The following is a 16,761-nucleotide window of genomic DNA, read 5'->3' on the forward strand; positions in this document are numbered from 1 at the left end:
CATCCCCTCGGGCATCTGAGGACCCCAAGCCAGTGAGACAATGGATCCCAGGTGTATCTCCTCCCCCTGCCCTATCCTGCGCCCCGTGGCCTCCTTACTTCCTCCAACACACCAGGCACATTCCTGCCCCAGGGCCTTTGCACCTGCTATTCTTATGTTCGGACAGATCTTGCCTCAGAGGTGCACATGGCTCCCTCCTTCACCTTCTTCAGGTGTCTGCTCAGATGTTTCGCCCTCTGAGGCCCTCCCTGTCCAGCTTCTATCATCTTCTCTGTCCTTATTCTGCTTTCTCCCAGAGCACTCGTCCCCTCCAGGCATTATTTCACACTTAGACATCTACTTACTGGTCTGCTCTCTCTCTCCCTCACCATCTCCAGCAGAATGGGAGCTCCAGGAAGCCAGGAAGTGTGTCTTTTCCCCCTGTTATGTCTCTAGAACACCCCTCAGCACACAGTCAGGACTCAGTGTTAATTTCGGCCGCAGAAAACCCTGTTCTATCTCATTAGAACACTAGTTGCCAAGGCTGTCGGGGTCCGGATCCTCCAGGAATCAGATAAAAACCGTGGGCCTGCGCTCCGAGATACCTGAGCAGGCACGTGATCTACCCTGAACTCTAGAGAATCCACAAACTGAGAGCAGGGAGAGAACTTTGTCAAAGGCAGGGGTCAAAACTGGGCAGAGGGACAGAGGGAAAACCTCAGGCCCGTGCGCGCGCGCGCGCGCGCGCGCACGCACCGGCTGCCGCTCCGATGGCCGGAGGCCCAGATTCTGTGTGCACAAACTCCAGGGGACACACAACCAGGGGACTCACCATGTTCAGACAGAAGCAGCACGTGCGGACCTGTAAACACCCCCACACCCCCAGGCAGGGCCCCACTACCAGCCACACGGCCACAGCCGGGACACACCCGCACGCGCGCGGGCACACGCACAGATGGGTTCCGACGCGGGCGCATGAGCCTCCCCAGCTCCCAGGGCAGGGAAGTTAGGGGGCCCAGGGCAAGAAGAGAAACTAAAATATGGGGTTTTCTCCTCGCTCTGATCTGTCTGCTAGAGAGAGAGGCAGACGGACAGAGACAAAGAGAAAGAGACAAAGAGACAGAGAGACAAAGAGGGAAAGATATGGAGAGAAAGGGAGAGTGGCGGGCGGACTCAGGGGAGCGCGGCCCCGGGACCGGGGCGGGAGCAGGGAAGGGCGGGGAGCGGAGGGTACCGGCCGACGGACAGAGACCTGTGGCGGCCGCGGGGCGGGAGGCGGAGGAGGCCCGGGCAGGGCGGGGGCGGGGGGAGAGGGCGCCGCGGAGAGGGGCAGGCGGGGGTGGGGACCGGGGGACCGGCGACCCCGGGGAGACCCCGACACAAAGGCGGCCCCGGGAGCTGCGGCGGCGGGGCGGGGGAGGGGCCCGCCCACCCCCGCCTGCCCCGCCCGCGGCCCAGCCACCGGCGGACAGCGGGTTAAGCTTCTCGATGTGGAACTTCCGGATGTGACCACAGAGCGAGGGAGAGACCGGGAGAGACCGGGAGACGGGGAGACACCGAGCGGCCCCGCCGCCAGCATCATCTCCCACCCCCGGCCCGCCGCCCCCCACCCGAGCCCCCCGCCCGGGGCCCCCTCCCCGCCCCATCCCCGCGCGCCCCCCACCCCCGTTTCCACCTCGGCCTCCCCCCCGCCTACAGCCCTGCCGATCTTCCCGGGCCCCGGGGGAGGGAACTGGGGGCCCGGGGAGGGGGCCTCGGGCGACGGCCTCCCGCCCCACTCACCCCTTCCCCCCACCGGCATGAGCCGCTCGCCGTGACCCCCGCGGTGGGGAGGGCGCCGGGGGTCCATGCTCGCAGCCTCCGCGCTGCCGGGTGCCGGCCACTGACGGCGGTGGGGGTGGGGGGGCCGGGCCCCCGGCCTCCTGCCCCACCCCCTGGCGTCGGCACCGCGGCCCGTCGGGGGCCGCTGCCCCGGGCTGCGCCCGCCCCGCCGGCCAGGCCCTGGAGGGACCCAGGAGCTGCCGCCGGCGTCAGCCCATGGCCCGGAGGGTAAGTCTGAGGGCGGGCACCCCGTGCCCCAGCCCCGCCGCGAACCCCCGCCCTCTGCCGCCCCCGCTCCGGCCCCTCCCGCCCTCTCCTCCGTCTCTCTCTCTCTCTGTGCCCCGGTCTCCTCTTCTCTCTGCGTCCCCCGTCTCTTCCTCCCCGGTCTCTGCCCGAGGGTCTCCTGCTCCGTCTTGGGCGCTTTATCCGAACCCTTCCTTCCTTCTCTGCCCTGTCAAGTCCTCCTCCCGGGTCTACTTTTGTTCCAAGTCATCCTGAGGGTTAGGGGTGGAGACAGTGCTGGGGGAAGAGGGGGCGGGGGTCTGGCCAGGCAGGGCCGGGGGAGTCTCTCCTCTATGGTCCTGGGGGAGGGGAGGCCAGAGGAGGCGGGCGAGGAGGTGAGCAGCCCCTTCGGGGGTGGCGGGGGGGGTGGGCACAAGGCAGCAGGCGAGGACCCTATTGCACAACTTCGGGTGCGCCAGGAACCGGGGGACAGTTGGGATTCAACTTTGGGGCTCAGGGAGAGTTGGGAGAGGAAGAAGAGAAAAAGGGACAGAGGGACACACGGGCAGGGCCTTGCATCCCGCCAGGGGCCAGGGCGCCCCGCGGCAGGGACGCTCGGGTGCTTCTGTTTGAGCCTCAGTTTCCTCGTGGCCCAGGGCAGGGTTTGGCCCGGGGGCGGGGGTGGGGGGGCGTCAGGTCCCTGTGGCCCCCGCAGTGTGTGTACTTCTGTAATGACAGCGGTTCTCTGCGGCTGATCGCGTGGGGTTCCGCGGTTGTGCGGGGTTACACTTCGTTCAACAAGTTGTTTATGGAACGTGTGCCAGGCCCTGTGTTGCGTGCCTCATTCATTCATGCACGCATGCGCGACTTGTCTCATTCATTCATTCATTCATTCACCCACTCATTCCTTTATTCCTGTGCCTGGTGTTTGGCTGGGGAGGGGGGGAGATTTCTACGTTGAGTGGGGTGTGACAAGTTGTTAAGGGACACTCAGATGTGCATAGCTGACAACTGTGAGATGAAACTGAAGAGGAGAGGGGACAGTGCACATATGCATAAAGGATGTGCTGCTTCTGTGGGAAGTGTCCAGGAGTGGGCCCCCCCACCCCCATATCTCCCCTCTATCCCTCTCTTTCCTCACCTCTGTCTGTCTTGCATCCTCTTCCTGGAATGACTCCACCGCTCTCTCCCCTCCTCCCTCCAGTCCCTGCTCTGGGAGGAGCTGACGGTTAGCAGCCAACTGATCCCTGACCCCCATCCTGATCCTCAGACCGGAGACCTGGGTCAGTCCCCCTCCTCTGGACCCTCCTGCCCACACATCAAGAATCTCTGATGGGGGGGCGCCTGGGTGGCTCAGCTGGCTGAGTGTTCGACTTGGGCTCAGGTCATGATCTCACAGTTTGTGGGTTAGAGCCCCACGTCAGGTTCTGTGCTGACGGCTCAGAGCCTGGAGCCTGCTTCGGATTCTGTGTCTCCCTCTCTCTCTGCCCTCCCCAGCTCATACTCTGTCTCTCTCTGTCTTAAAAATTAATAAACCAAAAACAGTTTTTAAAAAATCTCTGACGGGACATTTGCACAGACCAGGGATAGAAGAGAAGGCCCTGGGACAGGGCCCTCAGTCCCAGTAAAACAGCTCCGTGGGACATCCGGGGTCCACAAGAGCAGGGCTCAGACACAGATGAAAGGGCTGGCTCCTGGGGGGTGGGAGAGGCATCTCCTGGGTGCCGGGGTAAGGTTTCCTGACGCCTCCCTGGGGCTCTCCCCCTCTCCCCTTCCCCCCAGTACGATGAGCTGCCTCACTACCCAGGCATCGTGGATGGCCCTGCAACCCTGGCTGGCTTCTCGGAGGCAGTGCCCTCGGCACCGAGAGCCCCCGGGCCCTATGGCCCACACCGGCCTCCCCAACCACAGCCCCCCGGCTTGGACAGTGACGGCCTGAGGAGGGAGAAGGATGAGATCTATGGGTGAGTGGGGACAGCTCTTGGGTTGCGGCCCCTTTCTTCCGTCTCTCTTGCTCTGTCTTGGTCTCTCCATCTCTTCCCCTGGGTCTCCTGTCCCTCTCCCAGGTGTTCGGTACTCCATCATCCCCCTGCCCTCCCCTCCTGAACCTTCTCTCCTGCTTCCCCCAGACACCCGCTCTTCCCGCTGCTGGCCCTGGTCTTTGAGAAATGTGAGCTGGCCACGTGCTCGCCCCGTGATGGGGCCGGGGCTGGGCTGGGCACACCTCCAGGCGGTGACGTATGCTCCTCTGACTCCTTCAACGAGGACATCGCTGCCTTTGCTAAGCAGGTGGGCACCCTCATCTGCCCTGTGCCAGGAGAGCCAGTGAGGAGGTGGGGGCTGGAGACAGGACGCGCCTTCTCTGGCTTCTCTCTTCCTCTCAGGTCAGCTCTGAGAGGCCCCTCTTCTCCTCCAACCCGGAGCTGGACAATCTGGTGAGATCTGGGCCCTCCCCAGTGCTCCCTCCTCCACAGGGGTCTCCTGTCCCACCCTCCATAACCCTGGGGTTCTTTGTGGGAGCAGGGAGATCACCTGACCCACTTTCTCAAATAGTGATAATTGTTGCCCTTTTGCAATGACTAGAGCCTAGCGTTTGAGAACGTGGACCGATGGCCTGAGTTCAAGTCCAAGCTCTGCCACTCACTAGTTCTGTGAACCAGGGCAAGTGGCTGCATCTCCTTGTGCCCCAGTTCCCTCATCTGTAGCTAGTAGTGGTTTCTATCTTGTGGGGCTGTTGTGAGGATATAATGAGCTAAAAAGAGTCAAACACTTAGATCAGTGGCTGGCCCAGAACAGAGACTGAATAGACATGAGCTGTTCTATCACTCAGGACAACAGAGCCCACGCCAAAATGAGTGCAGGGACGTGGCTGCCAAGGAGAGAGGAGAGAAAGGAGAGGGAGAGGGAAGGAGAAATACCCCAGCTTCTCCCTTTACTTTGGTTTCCAGCTCCCGCCGGGGCTTCCTATTGGCCGAACCCTTTGGCAAAGGAGTATGGGAAATGTAGTTCGCAGGCAAGGGTGGGAAATAGAGCAGGGGACAAGCAGGCAAAGAATGGGGTATTTTTATTAGAGTGTACATCCCTCTCTCCTCTTGCGCTGGATCCTTTCCTGTCTCTTGCACCTTTTGCTTCTCTTTCTTTGTCTCTGACTCTCTAACATTCTATCTTCCCTAATTCTGGGTCTCTGTCTCTTGCTCTCTTCCCCTGTGGTTCTGTCTCTTTCTGTCTCTCTGTCCTCTGTCTTCTTCATTCTATCTCATTCTTCCTGTTCCTCTGTCTCCTTTTCTTCCCCCCCGCTCCCCTCCTCATCTCTCTGTGGCTCCTTCTGCAGATGATCCAGGCCATCCAGGTGCTCCGGTTCCACCTGCTGGAGCTAGAGAAGGTGAGTGCTTCTCACTTCCCCTCACACCCTCGCTTGCCCCCCCATCCCTGCTCTTCTCGCCCCCTCCACCCCTCCTTCAGGCTCTCTGCCCACTGGAGTTGGAGCAGAATGCTCCCCCATCCCTGTACACCCCAGCCCTGGCCCCCGGGTGGCCCCCCCAGTACCCCGGTGCCCCCTCAGGTCCACGACCTGTGCGACAACTTCTGTCACCGCTACATCACCTGCCTCAAGGGAAAGATGCCCATCGACTTGGTCATCGAGGATCGGGATGGCGGCTGCAGGGAAGATCTCGAGGACTACCCGGCGTCCTGCCCCAGCCTCCCGGATCAGGTGGGCCGAGCATGGGGCGCCAGGCATCACCCCGCACTAACCCTGCAACCAAAGCCATGAGCAGACACAGCTGGGCTACAGCGTGGGGGCGCACGCACACCAGCCAGACTCACACAGCCAGGGTCACACACGCGGGACCACAGGGCTTGTGCTAACAGTGCGACAGTTACCTAGACCGAGACACGGCTGGATGACGGAGCGTGCGCACACACGCGCACACACTCACACCGACAGCTGCAGACACCACCCGTAGGCTCGGCTACACACACACAGCTTTAGACACAGCTACACAAACTGTTACAGCCACCGCCACGGTTTGGCGAGAGCGCACACCACACACTCAGACACACACCCCAGCCGCGTAACGGCATCAGGGACCGCACCGCCTGACAGCGCAGCCGGCCACAGCACAGCCCCACAGATGGAGCCTTCGCCAAACGGCCCCAGATGCTGCCACACAAACTCAGACACAGCCGCACTGGGACCCAGCCCTGCTCCAGCACAGCGCCTGCGCACGCGCATGCCCACGCTGCCCTAGCCCCGTAAGGGCCCGACCCCTGCAGCTGCGCATGCGCACCCTGCCACTCAACAGCGCTCAGCCCCAGGTGCACACGGACGAGTTTCGTTGACAATCCCTCAGCCACAGTGCAGTGTAGGGCCACACCCGCGAGGTTGTCCTGCCACAAACACACGCGGCAGTTATACGACATAACACATGTACCCCGGATACAGGCACACGGCCACAGCACAGTGACACAGACTCGGGCGTGTGGACCCTCTGGCCCACAGCTCCTAATCTGCACAAGTTCAGCAAAAGCCCCGCGGGTGTGAGCGCCGGTTGCAACCCACTCGAGGCACAGCCGTATTCACGGCTTCACGCGGCCTCCGATACACATCTGGCCCCATAGAGTCACAAAGCCGCCTTTGTGTGGTCACCGCACACGCTGTCTCACAAACGGGACAGCCGGCCCCTCGAGCAAGAGCCACAAACTTAGAAAACTGTGGCCTTGTGACAGCCACAGACTGTCTCAAAGAGTGACGCAGCCATGCTCTGATAGTGTCGTGTGTCCCGGCTGTGCCCATGTAAACTCACAGCCAGGCCACAGCCACCTCCTCTCCGGGGGCGACCATCCCACCTCGAGCAGAGACGTGAGCACGCCGACGCGGGCCACACAACAGTCTCGGGACCGCTTCAGGGACACCGATGTGGGTGCTCACTCCAGGATCCCCTCAGATCTGGGGTTACGAGAGCCAGAGGTGACCCCAGGTGCCAAGCTCCAAAGCCTTCAGACCGATGATTCTAGAGTGTGCACCCCCGCCCACAATGCACAATTCCACGCAGACATACCAAACCCCCAGAAACCTTCGCCGAGCTGTGGCGTCCGCAGCTCAGCCTCCGCAGGACACAGAGGATGCACCCTCACTGGGCCATTTGGGGAGGGACTGTTTGCAAAGCAACAGGAAGGGTCAAGGGCAATCCGTAGGGCAGGTGGGGTACTCTGGGGTTGGACAAGAGCTGAACCCACCCAATCTGCCTTCCAACAATTGAACTGACCAGAGGTCTTGATACAAACCTCAAACCAAATGACAAGGAGGTCCTGATACAGCTTCTGCGGGTGGGTCAGCCTCCTGGGACACAGGTCGGCGGCGGGGGGGGGGGGGAGGCCGAGGGTGGGTCCAATGTATTGTCCAGGCCTTCCAAGTGTGTCAGAGTTTGGATAAAAGAAGCACAACCCACAGCCCAAATTCCCCTGATCGGCAATTCAGAGAACCGACCCATCAATCTCTGAAAACTGAAAAGTTGTTTTTTCTATCCCCCATAAGTTTAGTGCAAACTCATTTGACAGAAAATCTGACCTGAACTAATGAGAGGCTATTTATAGCCTTTATTTATTCCACTTAGTTAAATATTCATCCATTTTGCTACAGAAATGTTAATGAGTTTGATGACAGGGTTAAGCCCCAGATCCTAGGGGTGTTGTGAAATATACAGTGTGTGCACGGATTTCCTGTCTAAAAATGTGAAGAGTTCTGAGGCGCCTGGCTGGTTCAGTCGGTAGAGCATATGCAACTCTTGATCTCAGGGTGGTGAGTTCAAGATTACTTTTAAAAATAAATAAATAAGGGGCGCCTGGATGGCTCAGTTGGTTGAGCTTCAGACTTTCGGCTCAGGTCATGATCTCACAGTTTGGGAGTTCGAGCACCACATCGGGCTCTGTGCTGACAGCTCAGGGCCTGGAGCCTGCTTCAGATTCTGTCTCCCTCTCTCTCTGTCCCTCCCCTGCTCACACTCTGTCTCTCTCAAGAATAAACATGAAAAAGTATATAAAAATAAATAAATAAAATACATTAAAATGTGAAACATTCTGAATTCTGAAACACTGCTGGCCCCAAAGGATTTCAGATAAAGTGTCATAGATCTATATAAAGTCTTCTTTATTGGGAAATTGCCATGTGTCTTTATGTAAATTAACTCATTGAATCCTTACCCTGCTCTGTGAGGTGGGGACAGTTTATTATCTTCCGTTTTCTAGTTGAAGAAACAGGCACAGAGAAGTGAAACGACTTGCCCAAGGTCACACAGCCAGGAAAGAGGCAGGGACAGGCTCTGTTTACACTCAGGGATCCCAGCTCCGGAGCCCATGGCCTCAGCCACTGTGTGCTACGTTGTACTCAAGCCCTGGCTCTGCCCTCCAACTCTTCTTGTTTTCCAGAATAATACTTGGATTAGAGACCATGAGGACAGTGGGTCTGTACATTTGGGGACCCCCGGTCCATCCAGTGGGGGCCTGGCCTCCCAGAGTGGGGACAACTCCAGTGACCAAGGTAAGAAGCCTGGGAGGTGGAGGGGAAATGTGGGAGTCAGTCTGAGGATTGGAGTTAGACAGCAAGTGGGACTTCCACAGGTGCAAGGATGACTGGGGTGTGGAGCAGTCTCGTGGGTGAGCGTTCTGGGTCTCTCTGGTATCCCTCACCCCCTGCCCACAAGTGCAGCATGCCTGTCCTCCCTCAGGAGACGGACTAGACACAAGCATGGCCTCTCCAAGTTCTGGGGGCGAGGACGAGGAGCTGGACCAGGAGCGACGGCGTAATAAGAAGAGGGGGATATTCCCCAAGGTGGCGACCAACATCATGAGAGCCTGGTTGTTTCAGCACCTCTCGGTGAGAGCCTTGGGGCCCAGGTGCAGCGTGGGCATAGAGAGGGAAGGAGAAAGATGGCCATGCAGAGACTAAGGCCCCAAGAGAGACCCTGAGATGGGAGACTGAGGCACGGGGGAAATATTGAGGGCCAATCTCAAAGGGATGGGGACCGACAGGAGAAAGCATCCATGAGCGCTCCCCATGTGTCAGGTGCTGCTAAGGGCTCTGAACTCATTCAGTCCTGACCCCAACCCACCACCTGTTCATCCCTCCATCAGTCATCACCATCCGGCCAGACAAAGGCTGTGAGGGCAGGGCTGTGGGTAGCTCCTTTCTGCAGAGGTCTTCTAGCCAGAAGTGAGTTCAGAAACAGGCAGTTTGGCCTTAACCAGTGTCCCACAGTGCCTCGCGGGGAGAGCCTGGAACACAGCGACAGAAAGAGAGTCAGGGAGAGGCTATCACAAAGATAGAAATGGAACGATCTGGGGAGGACTGGATCAGAGCAGGGTGGACACAGGGAGAGACTGCGTCACAGGGGGATAGAGGGGGAGGAACTGGGACAAGGAGAAACATGCACAGGAACCCTGACAGAAACTTAGAGGGGGCCAGTGCTGGGCTTTGCCTCCTTTCCGGTGCTGGCGCCCCTACCCTGAGCTTCGGTGTCCCTAATGAGAGCTAGCCAATTAGCCTCTAATTGCTGCCAGAGGCGGGGGTGCTCACAGGCATAATTGCCCGAAGTTTGGCTCCGCTTCCCTCCATTGGGCCCTGGGGGAGCATGGGACAGCTCAAATGAGCTGGTTCTCCGGGCCCTGCCCCAGTCTGGGCTCACCATCCCCATGGGGCCAGGCCTTGGGGATCAGATGGCAGCTGGGTAGGCAGGGTGATTCTTGCTGGTGGCCACAGCACCCATACCCCTCGGAGGAGCAGAAGAAACAGCTGGCGCAGGACACGGGGCTCACCATCTTGCAAGTCAACAACTGGTGAGTGACCGAGGAGGCTTGTGTGGGGCCCGTGGGCCAACCCGGAGGTGGGAGGCCAGGAGCTGTCCGCGGTGCTGAAGGAGGCCGCGAAGCCCCTAGGCCAGCCAGGGGTGGGAGGCCTTGCGCTGTCCGCGGTGCTGAAGGAGGCCGCAAAGTCCCTGGGAGCGTCTCTTCTCCCCGCCCCTCTCCTCGTCCTCTTTTCCAGCTCTATCTGGGGTGTTCCTCGCTGCCTCTCTTCTATTTCCTATTTACACCTTCCTCTGTTTCCATGACCCCCTCCCAGGTTCATTAACGCCCGCAGACGCATCGTGCAACCAATGATCGATCAGTCCAACCGCACAGGTACAAGGAAAAGGTGGGGAGAGAGGGTCTAGTGTTCCCCCGGGGAGTGTCAAAGCTGGGACCCGCACATTCTTGGGCTCAGCCTGCACCCCTCAACCTCCCTCGCAGGGCAGAGTGCAGCCTTCAGCACAGAGGGCCAGCCCATCGGGGGCTACACGGAAGCTCAGCCACATATGACTGTCAGGCCTCCAGGTAAGGCCCCGCCCCTTAACTAGGCCTCGCCCACAACACACTAGGCCCCGCCTCTTAATGAAGATGCCCCGTCTCTCGGGATTAACTTCATGAATAGTACGCCATTCGCATAACAGTGGAGCTGGAGAGACAACTGTAGATTACCAGGTGCCCACCTTTTCTTGACTGGGTTTGCTTCTTCCAAACTCTGCCCATCCATGGGAAGGCTCTACTTTTCCTTAAAGGACTAGTCCTTTCTTAAATGACGACCCAGTATGTCCCAATAGAGGGATCCCCTGGGGAAGGAGCAGGCAGGAGGGATTTAGGGGCATATGAGGATGTCTGGTGAAGACCCACTAACCCTCCTCTTTTGTCTCCCAGGGTCGATGGGGATGAGTTTGAACTTAGAAGGAGAGTGGCATTATCTATAGATTCAGGACAAGTGTGAGTGTCCAATGTCTAGGGGCACTGGGTTGGGGGTGGTGTGGCTCTCAAACCTTGGTAAGAACCCCAGATTCCAATATTGGGCCCACCCAGAGCAGGGTCAGCATAGGTACCTGAACTGAGGGTTCTCCAAGGCTTAGTGGGAAGATGATTCATCTGTCCATCCATCCACCCATCAACTCATTCAATCATTTCTACATTTATCCATCCACCAATCATCCACCTACACACTATCCATCTGAAATACATCCACTCCCTATCTGTCCAACCCACTTATCCATGCATTCACTCAGCTACCTACCTACCCATGATCCATCTATGCAGGCATCTACTGCTTGTCACCCATCAGAAACTACATCGACCCATTCACCGCCCACCTCCACATTGATCCACCCACTCATGTACCCACCTAGCATGCACTCACCCACCTACCTTCCCACCCATTCATCTGCCTCCTGTCCATTCATACATCCCTAATGTAGTTAAACCCTCATTCCATATCCTGACCAGTCTCAGGTAGGATCCTGATCTTCAGAAGATTCTGGGCTTGGGAGGAAGTGGACATCAGAAATAAATGACTGTCTAGAACAACAGCCAAAACAATATAACACAGCTTGCTCAGAGGAGGGAGACATCACTTATCTCTGAGCTATCAGGAAAGCTTTACAGAGAAAGTGACTTATGGGTAGGGTATTGAAGGATGAATAGGAGTCCAGCGGGGAGAAGAGGGAGGAAAGGTAGTAGTGTTCATTCTTTTTCTCTCCTGGGTCTTAAGACTTTAGAACATCTTCTCACTTAGTCTTCATACAAACCCCAAGAGGGAGAAAGTATTATTATTTTCATGTTATGGAGGAGAAAAATGATGCTAAGAAGAGGTCACTTGGGCAGATTCACTTGTCTCAGAAAAGCAGAGAGAACAGCATGTGCAAAGGCCCAGGGCTGAAAGGCTGCCTGGAATTTCTAAAACACAAATCAGACCTTGACTCTGTATTGTTTCTTTTTTTTAATTTTTTAAACAATTATTTATTTTTGATACAGAGAGAGACAGAGCACAAGCTGGGGAGGGGCAGAGAGAGAGGGAGACACAGAACCCGAAACAGGCTCCAGGCTCTGAGCTGTCAGCAAAGAGAGCAATGCGGGGCTCGAACCCACAGACTGCGAGACCGTGACCTGAGCCAAAGTCGGACGACTAACCGACTGAGCCACCCAGGCGCCCCTTAAGTTTCTGAAAGCCAGAGTCTTTACTTTAGCACTGCTTCATTCATTCATTCATTCATTCATTCACTCACTCACTCACTCACTCACTCATTCATTAAATGCACATTCCCTGAGCATTTCTGTGCCCTGCCTCCAAAGGGCTCACTGTCCAGTGGGAGACAGTGATGACCCAGAGTGGGGAGGGCTGGAGTGAGGGAACCCAGGAACTAGAGGAGCCCAGAGGGGGCATCAGACCAGGGAAGACTTCCTGGAAGAGGGGACTTGGAGCTGAGACCAAGAGAATGGAAGGAGTGAGGCAGGAAAGGCGGGAACAGCATATGCAAAGGCCCAGTACACTTAGAAACTTCACAGCCATGAGATAGCACCCCCTCCCCTGCTCAATCACACACATGAGGGGAAAGAGGACTGGGCTAGGCTGATGCTGGCAAGCTGGCTGGATGAGTAATGAACTCAGGTCCCACAGAAAGGCTGGGGGTTGGGCACCTAGGAGGGCTTAGGCACAGAGGGGCCCGGGGACTGGAGCCTGGGAGGGAGAGATGGACATGTTTGTTCAGGGACTGGTGGGTCAGGGCGGAGTCTCAGTTCTGCCCTGACCAACCGAGGACAGGTGTGGCCTGGTCTGACTGTCAGGAGAACCTCAGGGAAGAGAAGAGATGGTGAGGGGTCTTGCGCTCTCTCTCTCTCTCTCTTTCTGTCTCTCTCTTGCCCCCTGTCTTCCTTTGGCTTTCTTGGTCTTAATTGTCTTCTTGTCTCTTTTTTTCATCCCTGTCTGTCTCCCTTCTCCATTTCTGTTCTGCTTCCCTCCCTTCCTCCCCCTGCATTTCTTTTGCTATGGGGCTGATGGAGGCTGCACAGAGGGGCTGATGCGGAGCCAGACCCCTCCCCACTTCCTGACTTGGCCTCTTGTCCCCTGTCCACAGACCCCAGCCTCCGGACTGTGACCGCCAGGCTCACACCTGGTTTCGGTCCCTGCCTGGCCCCCTGACTTCAGGACCCCGCCTCCTAAGGCCCCCAATGCAATGCCTACCTCCCTGGGGCTCCGCCGGGATATGGGGGCCTGAGTGCCCACTTGAGGGGCTCTCAAGGACAAAGACAAGGCCCCCAGGCCCTGCGCCCCACATCTGCCCTCACCTCTGCCTCAAACCCAAGCTGCGATCCTGGGCCTGGGTCTTCAGAAGGTGGTGGTTGGGGGTCCCCAGCCTCCAGGCTAGGGAAGGGACTGGAGGTGGGCTGGGGCTGTCAGGGAAGGAGGGTCAGCTGGATCCGACTTTTGGGAGAGGTCCCCTCACCCTCCAGCCCACTCCCCACTTCTCTCCCCTACCTCCCTTCACTGATGTCTTCTACTTTTTTTTTTTTAATGATAAAGTCTTAAAAACAAAAAGCCACTGATCTGAGTTCTTGTGTCTCTCTTGAGATTCAAATTCTCAACAGCTTGAAGCACATGAATGACTATAATAACAGTTGATACTCTATATTCCCCCTCCCCCAGGACTCTATCAGTCAGCTATTGCTGTGTAACAAACCTCTTAAAGCTTTGCAGTTTAAAACACCAACTTATTTTTTAGCTCATTATTCTATGGGTTGGTATACTGGGCTCTGCTGGATGGTTCTTTGGATTTCAGCGGGGCTCTCCTGTGTATGACTGGTGACAGGTCAGCAAGGGGGCTCTGGTGGCTGGCAGAAGGGCAACAGGGGTAACCGGACTTCAATGTGACATTGATGAGGAGTCTGGTTTATTCTCTTAGAGGCTTGGCTGGACTCCAAGAAAGAACAGAAGAGCCTGAGCCCTCCTGAGGCCCTGGCTCGGGTCTGACACCCAGTTATCTTGGCCACAAGTCTCAAGACCGGTCCAGATTCAAGGGAGAAAGGACTCCACCCCTTACAGGGCGGGGAAGGGGGGCTGCAAACTCACAACACAAGAGATGGGGACAAGGGGCGGAAAGAAGAACTGTAGCCACTTTTGCATCAATCTCCCACACCGGGGCTCTCAGATGACTTTTCTTTGTCTGCTCTATGGGAGATAAATGCAGTTACCCAGAGCTGTCCTTGGAAACATGCAAGTGTGGCCAACAGACCAACAGGCTGCACAGCAGGGAAGTCATGAACCCAGACTCCAGCCCAACCTGCCTGGGTTCAAATCCCCGCTCTGCCCCTTACCAGCCCCATGGTACTCACTTGGACCATACACACCCGAGCTGGGAAACATGAGACCCTCAGAGCCCACCTCAAACCACCACTCACTCAATAGTCATCTTCTTTTTTTAAGTTTATTTTTTTTAATTTTTAAAACCATTTTTATTTAATTTAGAGAGAGAGACAGACAGACAGTGAGAGCAGGGGAGGGGCAGAGAGAGAGAGGGAAACACAGAATCTGAAACAGGCTCCAGGCTCAGAGCTGTCAGCACTGAGCCTGACTCAGGGCTTGAACCCACAGACTGTGAGATCATGATCTGAGCTGAAGTTGGATGCTTTGCTGACTGAGCCACTCAGGCACGCCCTTATTTATTTATTTTGAGAGAGTGTATGTGTGTATGTGTGAGCAGGGGAGAGGCAGAAAGAGATGGTGAGAGAGAATCCCAGGCAGGCTCCCTACTATAAGCACAGAGCCCAAAGCAGGGCTCGAACTCACCAACTGTGAGATTGTGACCTGAGCTGAAACCAAGAGTCAGATGCTTCACCAACTGAGGTACTCAGGCGTCCCATCAACACTCATCTCCTAAGATCTAGCAGCCTCTGGCCCCTCGTGATGCAAACAGGGAAACTGAGGTCCAGGGCCTTCAAGCCTGCTCTGCCTCAGGCCGTGTTAGGCTTTGACCCACAGAGGCCTTGAGCCCCAACAAAGTGCTCATGGATCAAATATCCTTCGTGGGAATCTCAGCTGCCGTCAACTCCAGGTTCTGGCGATCCGCCGTTCTGATCCCAAGATGCGCTGGAGCTCAGTTGCAAGTTGTAAGTTGTTTGGGTTTGGACCCTTGTTTGTGGAAAATAGCTCCATGCGCCTTATGGGCCTCTGTCCTGGCTGCTCCCTTTGCCTGGGGATCACCTTCTCCCGCTGAGTCACCTCAGCAAAGTCACAGGGGAGGCCAAACCAAAGCAGCCCCCTTCCAACTACCACCGCCTCCGCACTGGAATTCGTTTCCTCCTGCCATCCCCTCCCTGGAATTCTCTCCGTCACTAATTTGCCTGTTTATTATTGGCTTGAACCTCAGCCCGCCAGCATCTGGCGCCACCTCACAGCTGGTACCCGGGCCAGGGAACAGGTGGGGATCAGAGGAAGCAGTGATTTGAGACTCCGCCGCCTCCACCCTCATCCACTCAGGCCACAGGGGTCTACTGGGTGTGCGCCCTGCTCTCCGGGCACATCAGCAGGCACGCCGAAGACCACCGTCCTCAGGGGCTGGCGTCCTTGTGTGGGGGACCCCCCAAAGGGCTGAGCAAATGAGCATGTGGTTTAATGCAAGGTGACAGGAGGCTGTAAATAATAGAGCAGGGGTGGGGAGTGGGAGCTACCTGCTGCCAGCTGTGTGCCAGGCTCCGTTCTAGAAGCTTCATACCTGCCAACCGGGTAAACCTTACCATGAAGGAAGTGCAGTCACTGTCCCCATTTCCCAGATGAGGAAAGTGAGGGCCAGAGAGGTGAAATCACACCCACCCAAGGTCACACAGCAGGAGAGTGTGGATCCCCATTAAAACCCGCAGGAAGCTCTCAAGCCTGTGCTCTAACCACTCCACCCACGGCCTCTCATTTTAAAAATATAATTCAGGGGGCACCTGGGTGGCTCAGTCGGTTGAACGTTCTGCTCTTGATTTCAGCTCAGGTCATGATCTCAGGAATCATGGGTTTGAGCCCTGCAGGGGGCCAAGCGCTGAAGGTATGCAGCCTGCTTGGGGTTCTCTCTCTCCCTCACTCTGCTCCTTCCTCGCTCACGTGCTCTCAAAAAAAAATCTATGTATATAATTCTTTTTTTTATATATTTTTAAAATATATATATTTTTTTATTTCTAGGAGAGAGAGAGAGAGAGAGACAGCGTGAGCAGGGGAGGGTCAGAGGGAGAGGGAGACACAGACTGAAATCAGGCTCCAGGCTCTGAGCTGGCAGTCAGCACAGAGCCCGACGCGGGGCTCGAACCCACGAACCGCGAGATCATGACCTAAGCGAAAGTTGGACGCTTAACCGACTAAGCCACCCAGGCGCCCCTATGTATATAATTCTAAGATTCTATGATTTTAAAGGGCCTCATGTGAACCATTCTCTGTGTTACACATGATTTTGGCCGTTAGGATTAGTGTTTATCTCTCCCCAAACTCCAGGACTGAAGGGGGATGGAGGAGGAATAGACAGCAGGAAGGGCTTCTCAGCCCTCCTTTGAGGGCAGGGGAGGGAGGAGGCAGGGCCGGGCTAAGCCCGAGGTGATGCAAGGGGAGGCCTGGCACATTCCGGCAAGGGCGGCCTTCTGGCGAGGGGTGGGGGAGGGGGGGGGGAAGCGGGGAAGCAGGCGAGTGGGGGAGGGGCAGCTCCCCTCCCCCTCCTCCACCTGCTCCCCGACTGGAAATGCCTCTCGCTGAATCCTCTCTAATTAAACCAATTGGATGTGCCACCGGAGAGGAGGGAAACTGGGCGGGAGGTTAATTGTAACTAAAAATACCTCCCCCGTTTCCTGGGGCGAGGAAGCAGCAGCCGCTGGGGCTGGGGGACCGCGCGTGTCTGGAGTGAGACGGGACAGGGAGGT

At 57.0% G+C, this 16,761-nt stretch overlaps 1 protein-coding gene across 5 annotated transcripts; it reads left to right on the top strand.

Annotated features, from left to right (window-relative positions):
- Positions 1-1,744: 1,744 nt before the first annotated feature.
- Positions 1,745-13,365, top strand: MEIS3 (Meis homeobox 3). 5 transcript variants are annotated; one of them, XM_039244440.1, is made up of 13 exons: positions 1,748-2,028; positions 3,805-3,986; positions 4,152-4,311; positions 4,407-4,457; positions 5,354-5,404; positions 5,585-5,734; positions 8,449-8,560; positions 8,748-8,896; positions 9,779-9,855; positions 10,139-10,197; positions 10,306-10,389; positions 10,750-10,812; positions 12,951-13,365. In XM_039244440.1, the coding sequence occupies exons 1-12, from the start codon at positions 2,017-2,019 to the stop codon at positions 10,797-10,799; spliced, it is 1,137 nt and encodes a 378-aa protein (XP_039100371.1). In that variant the 5' UTR covers positions 1,748-2,016; the 3' UTR covers positions 10,800-10,812; positions 12,951-13,365. The 5 variants fall into 5 exon arrangements, with proteins under 5 accessions (XP_039100358.1, XP_039100371.1, XP_039100390.1 ...); XM_039244459.1 differs by having other exon boundaries at positions 5,636-5,734; XM_039244427.1 differs by having other exon boundaries at positions 1,745-2,028; positions 5,354-5,734.
- Positions 13,366-16,761: the final 3,396 nt, after the last annotated feature.

The sequence above is a fragment of the Hyaena hyaena genome, unplaced genomic scaffold (assembly GCF_003009895.1).
Source record: "Hyaena hyaena isolate Hyena2069 unplaced genomic scaffold, ASM300989v1 scaffold_9, whole genome shotgun sequence".
NCBI classification, from domain to species: domain Eukaryota; kingdom Metazoa; phylum Chordata; class Mammalia; order Carnivora; family Hyaenidae; genus Hyaena; species Hyaena hyaena.

Bases quoted from the DNA above. Each gene is read 5' to 3' on its own strand.
- MEIS3 (XM_039244427.1), top strand. The intron at 8,561-8,747 runs GTAAGAAGCCTG...GTCCTCCCTCAG, and splicing joins GGACAACTCCAGTGACCAAG to GAGACGGACTAGACACAAGC. The intron at 10,198-10,305 runs GTACAAGGAAAA...CCTCCCTCGCAG, and splicing joins CGATCAGTCCAACCGCACAG to GGCAGAGTGCAGCCTTCAGC.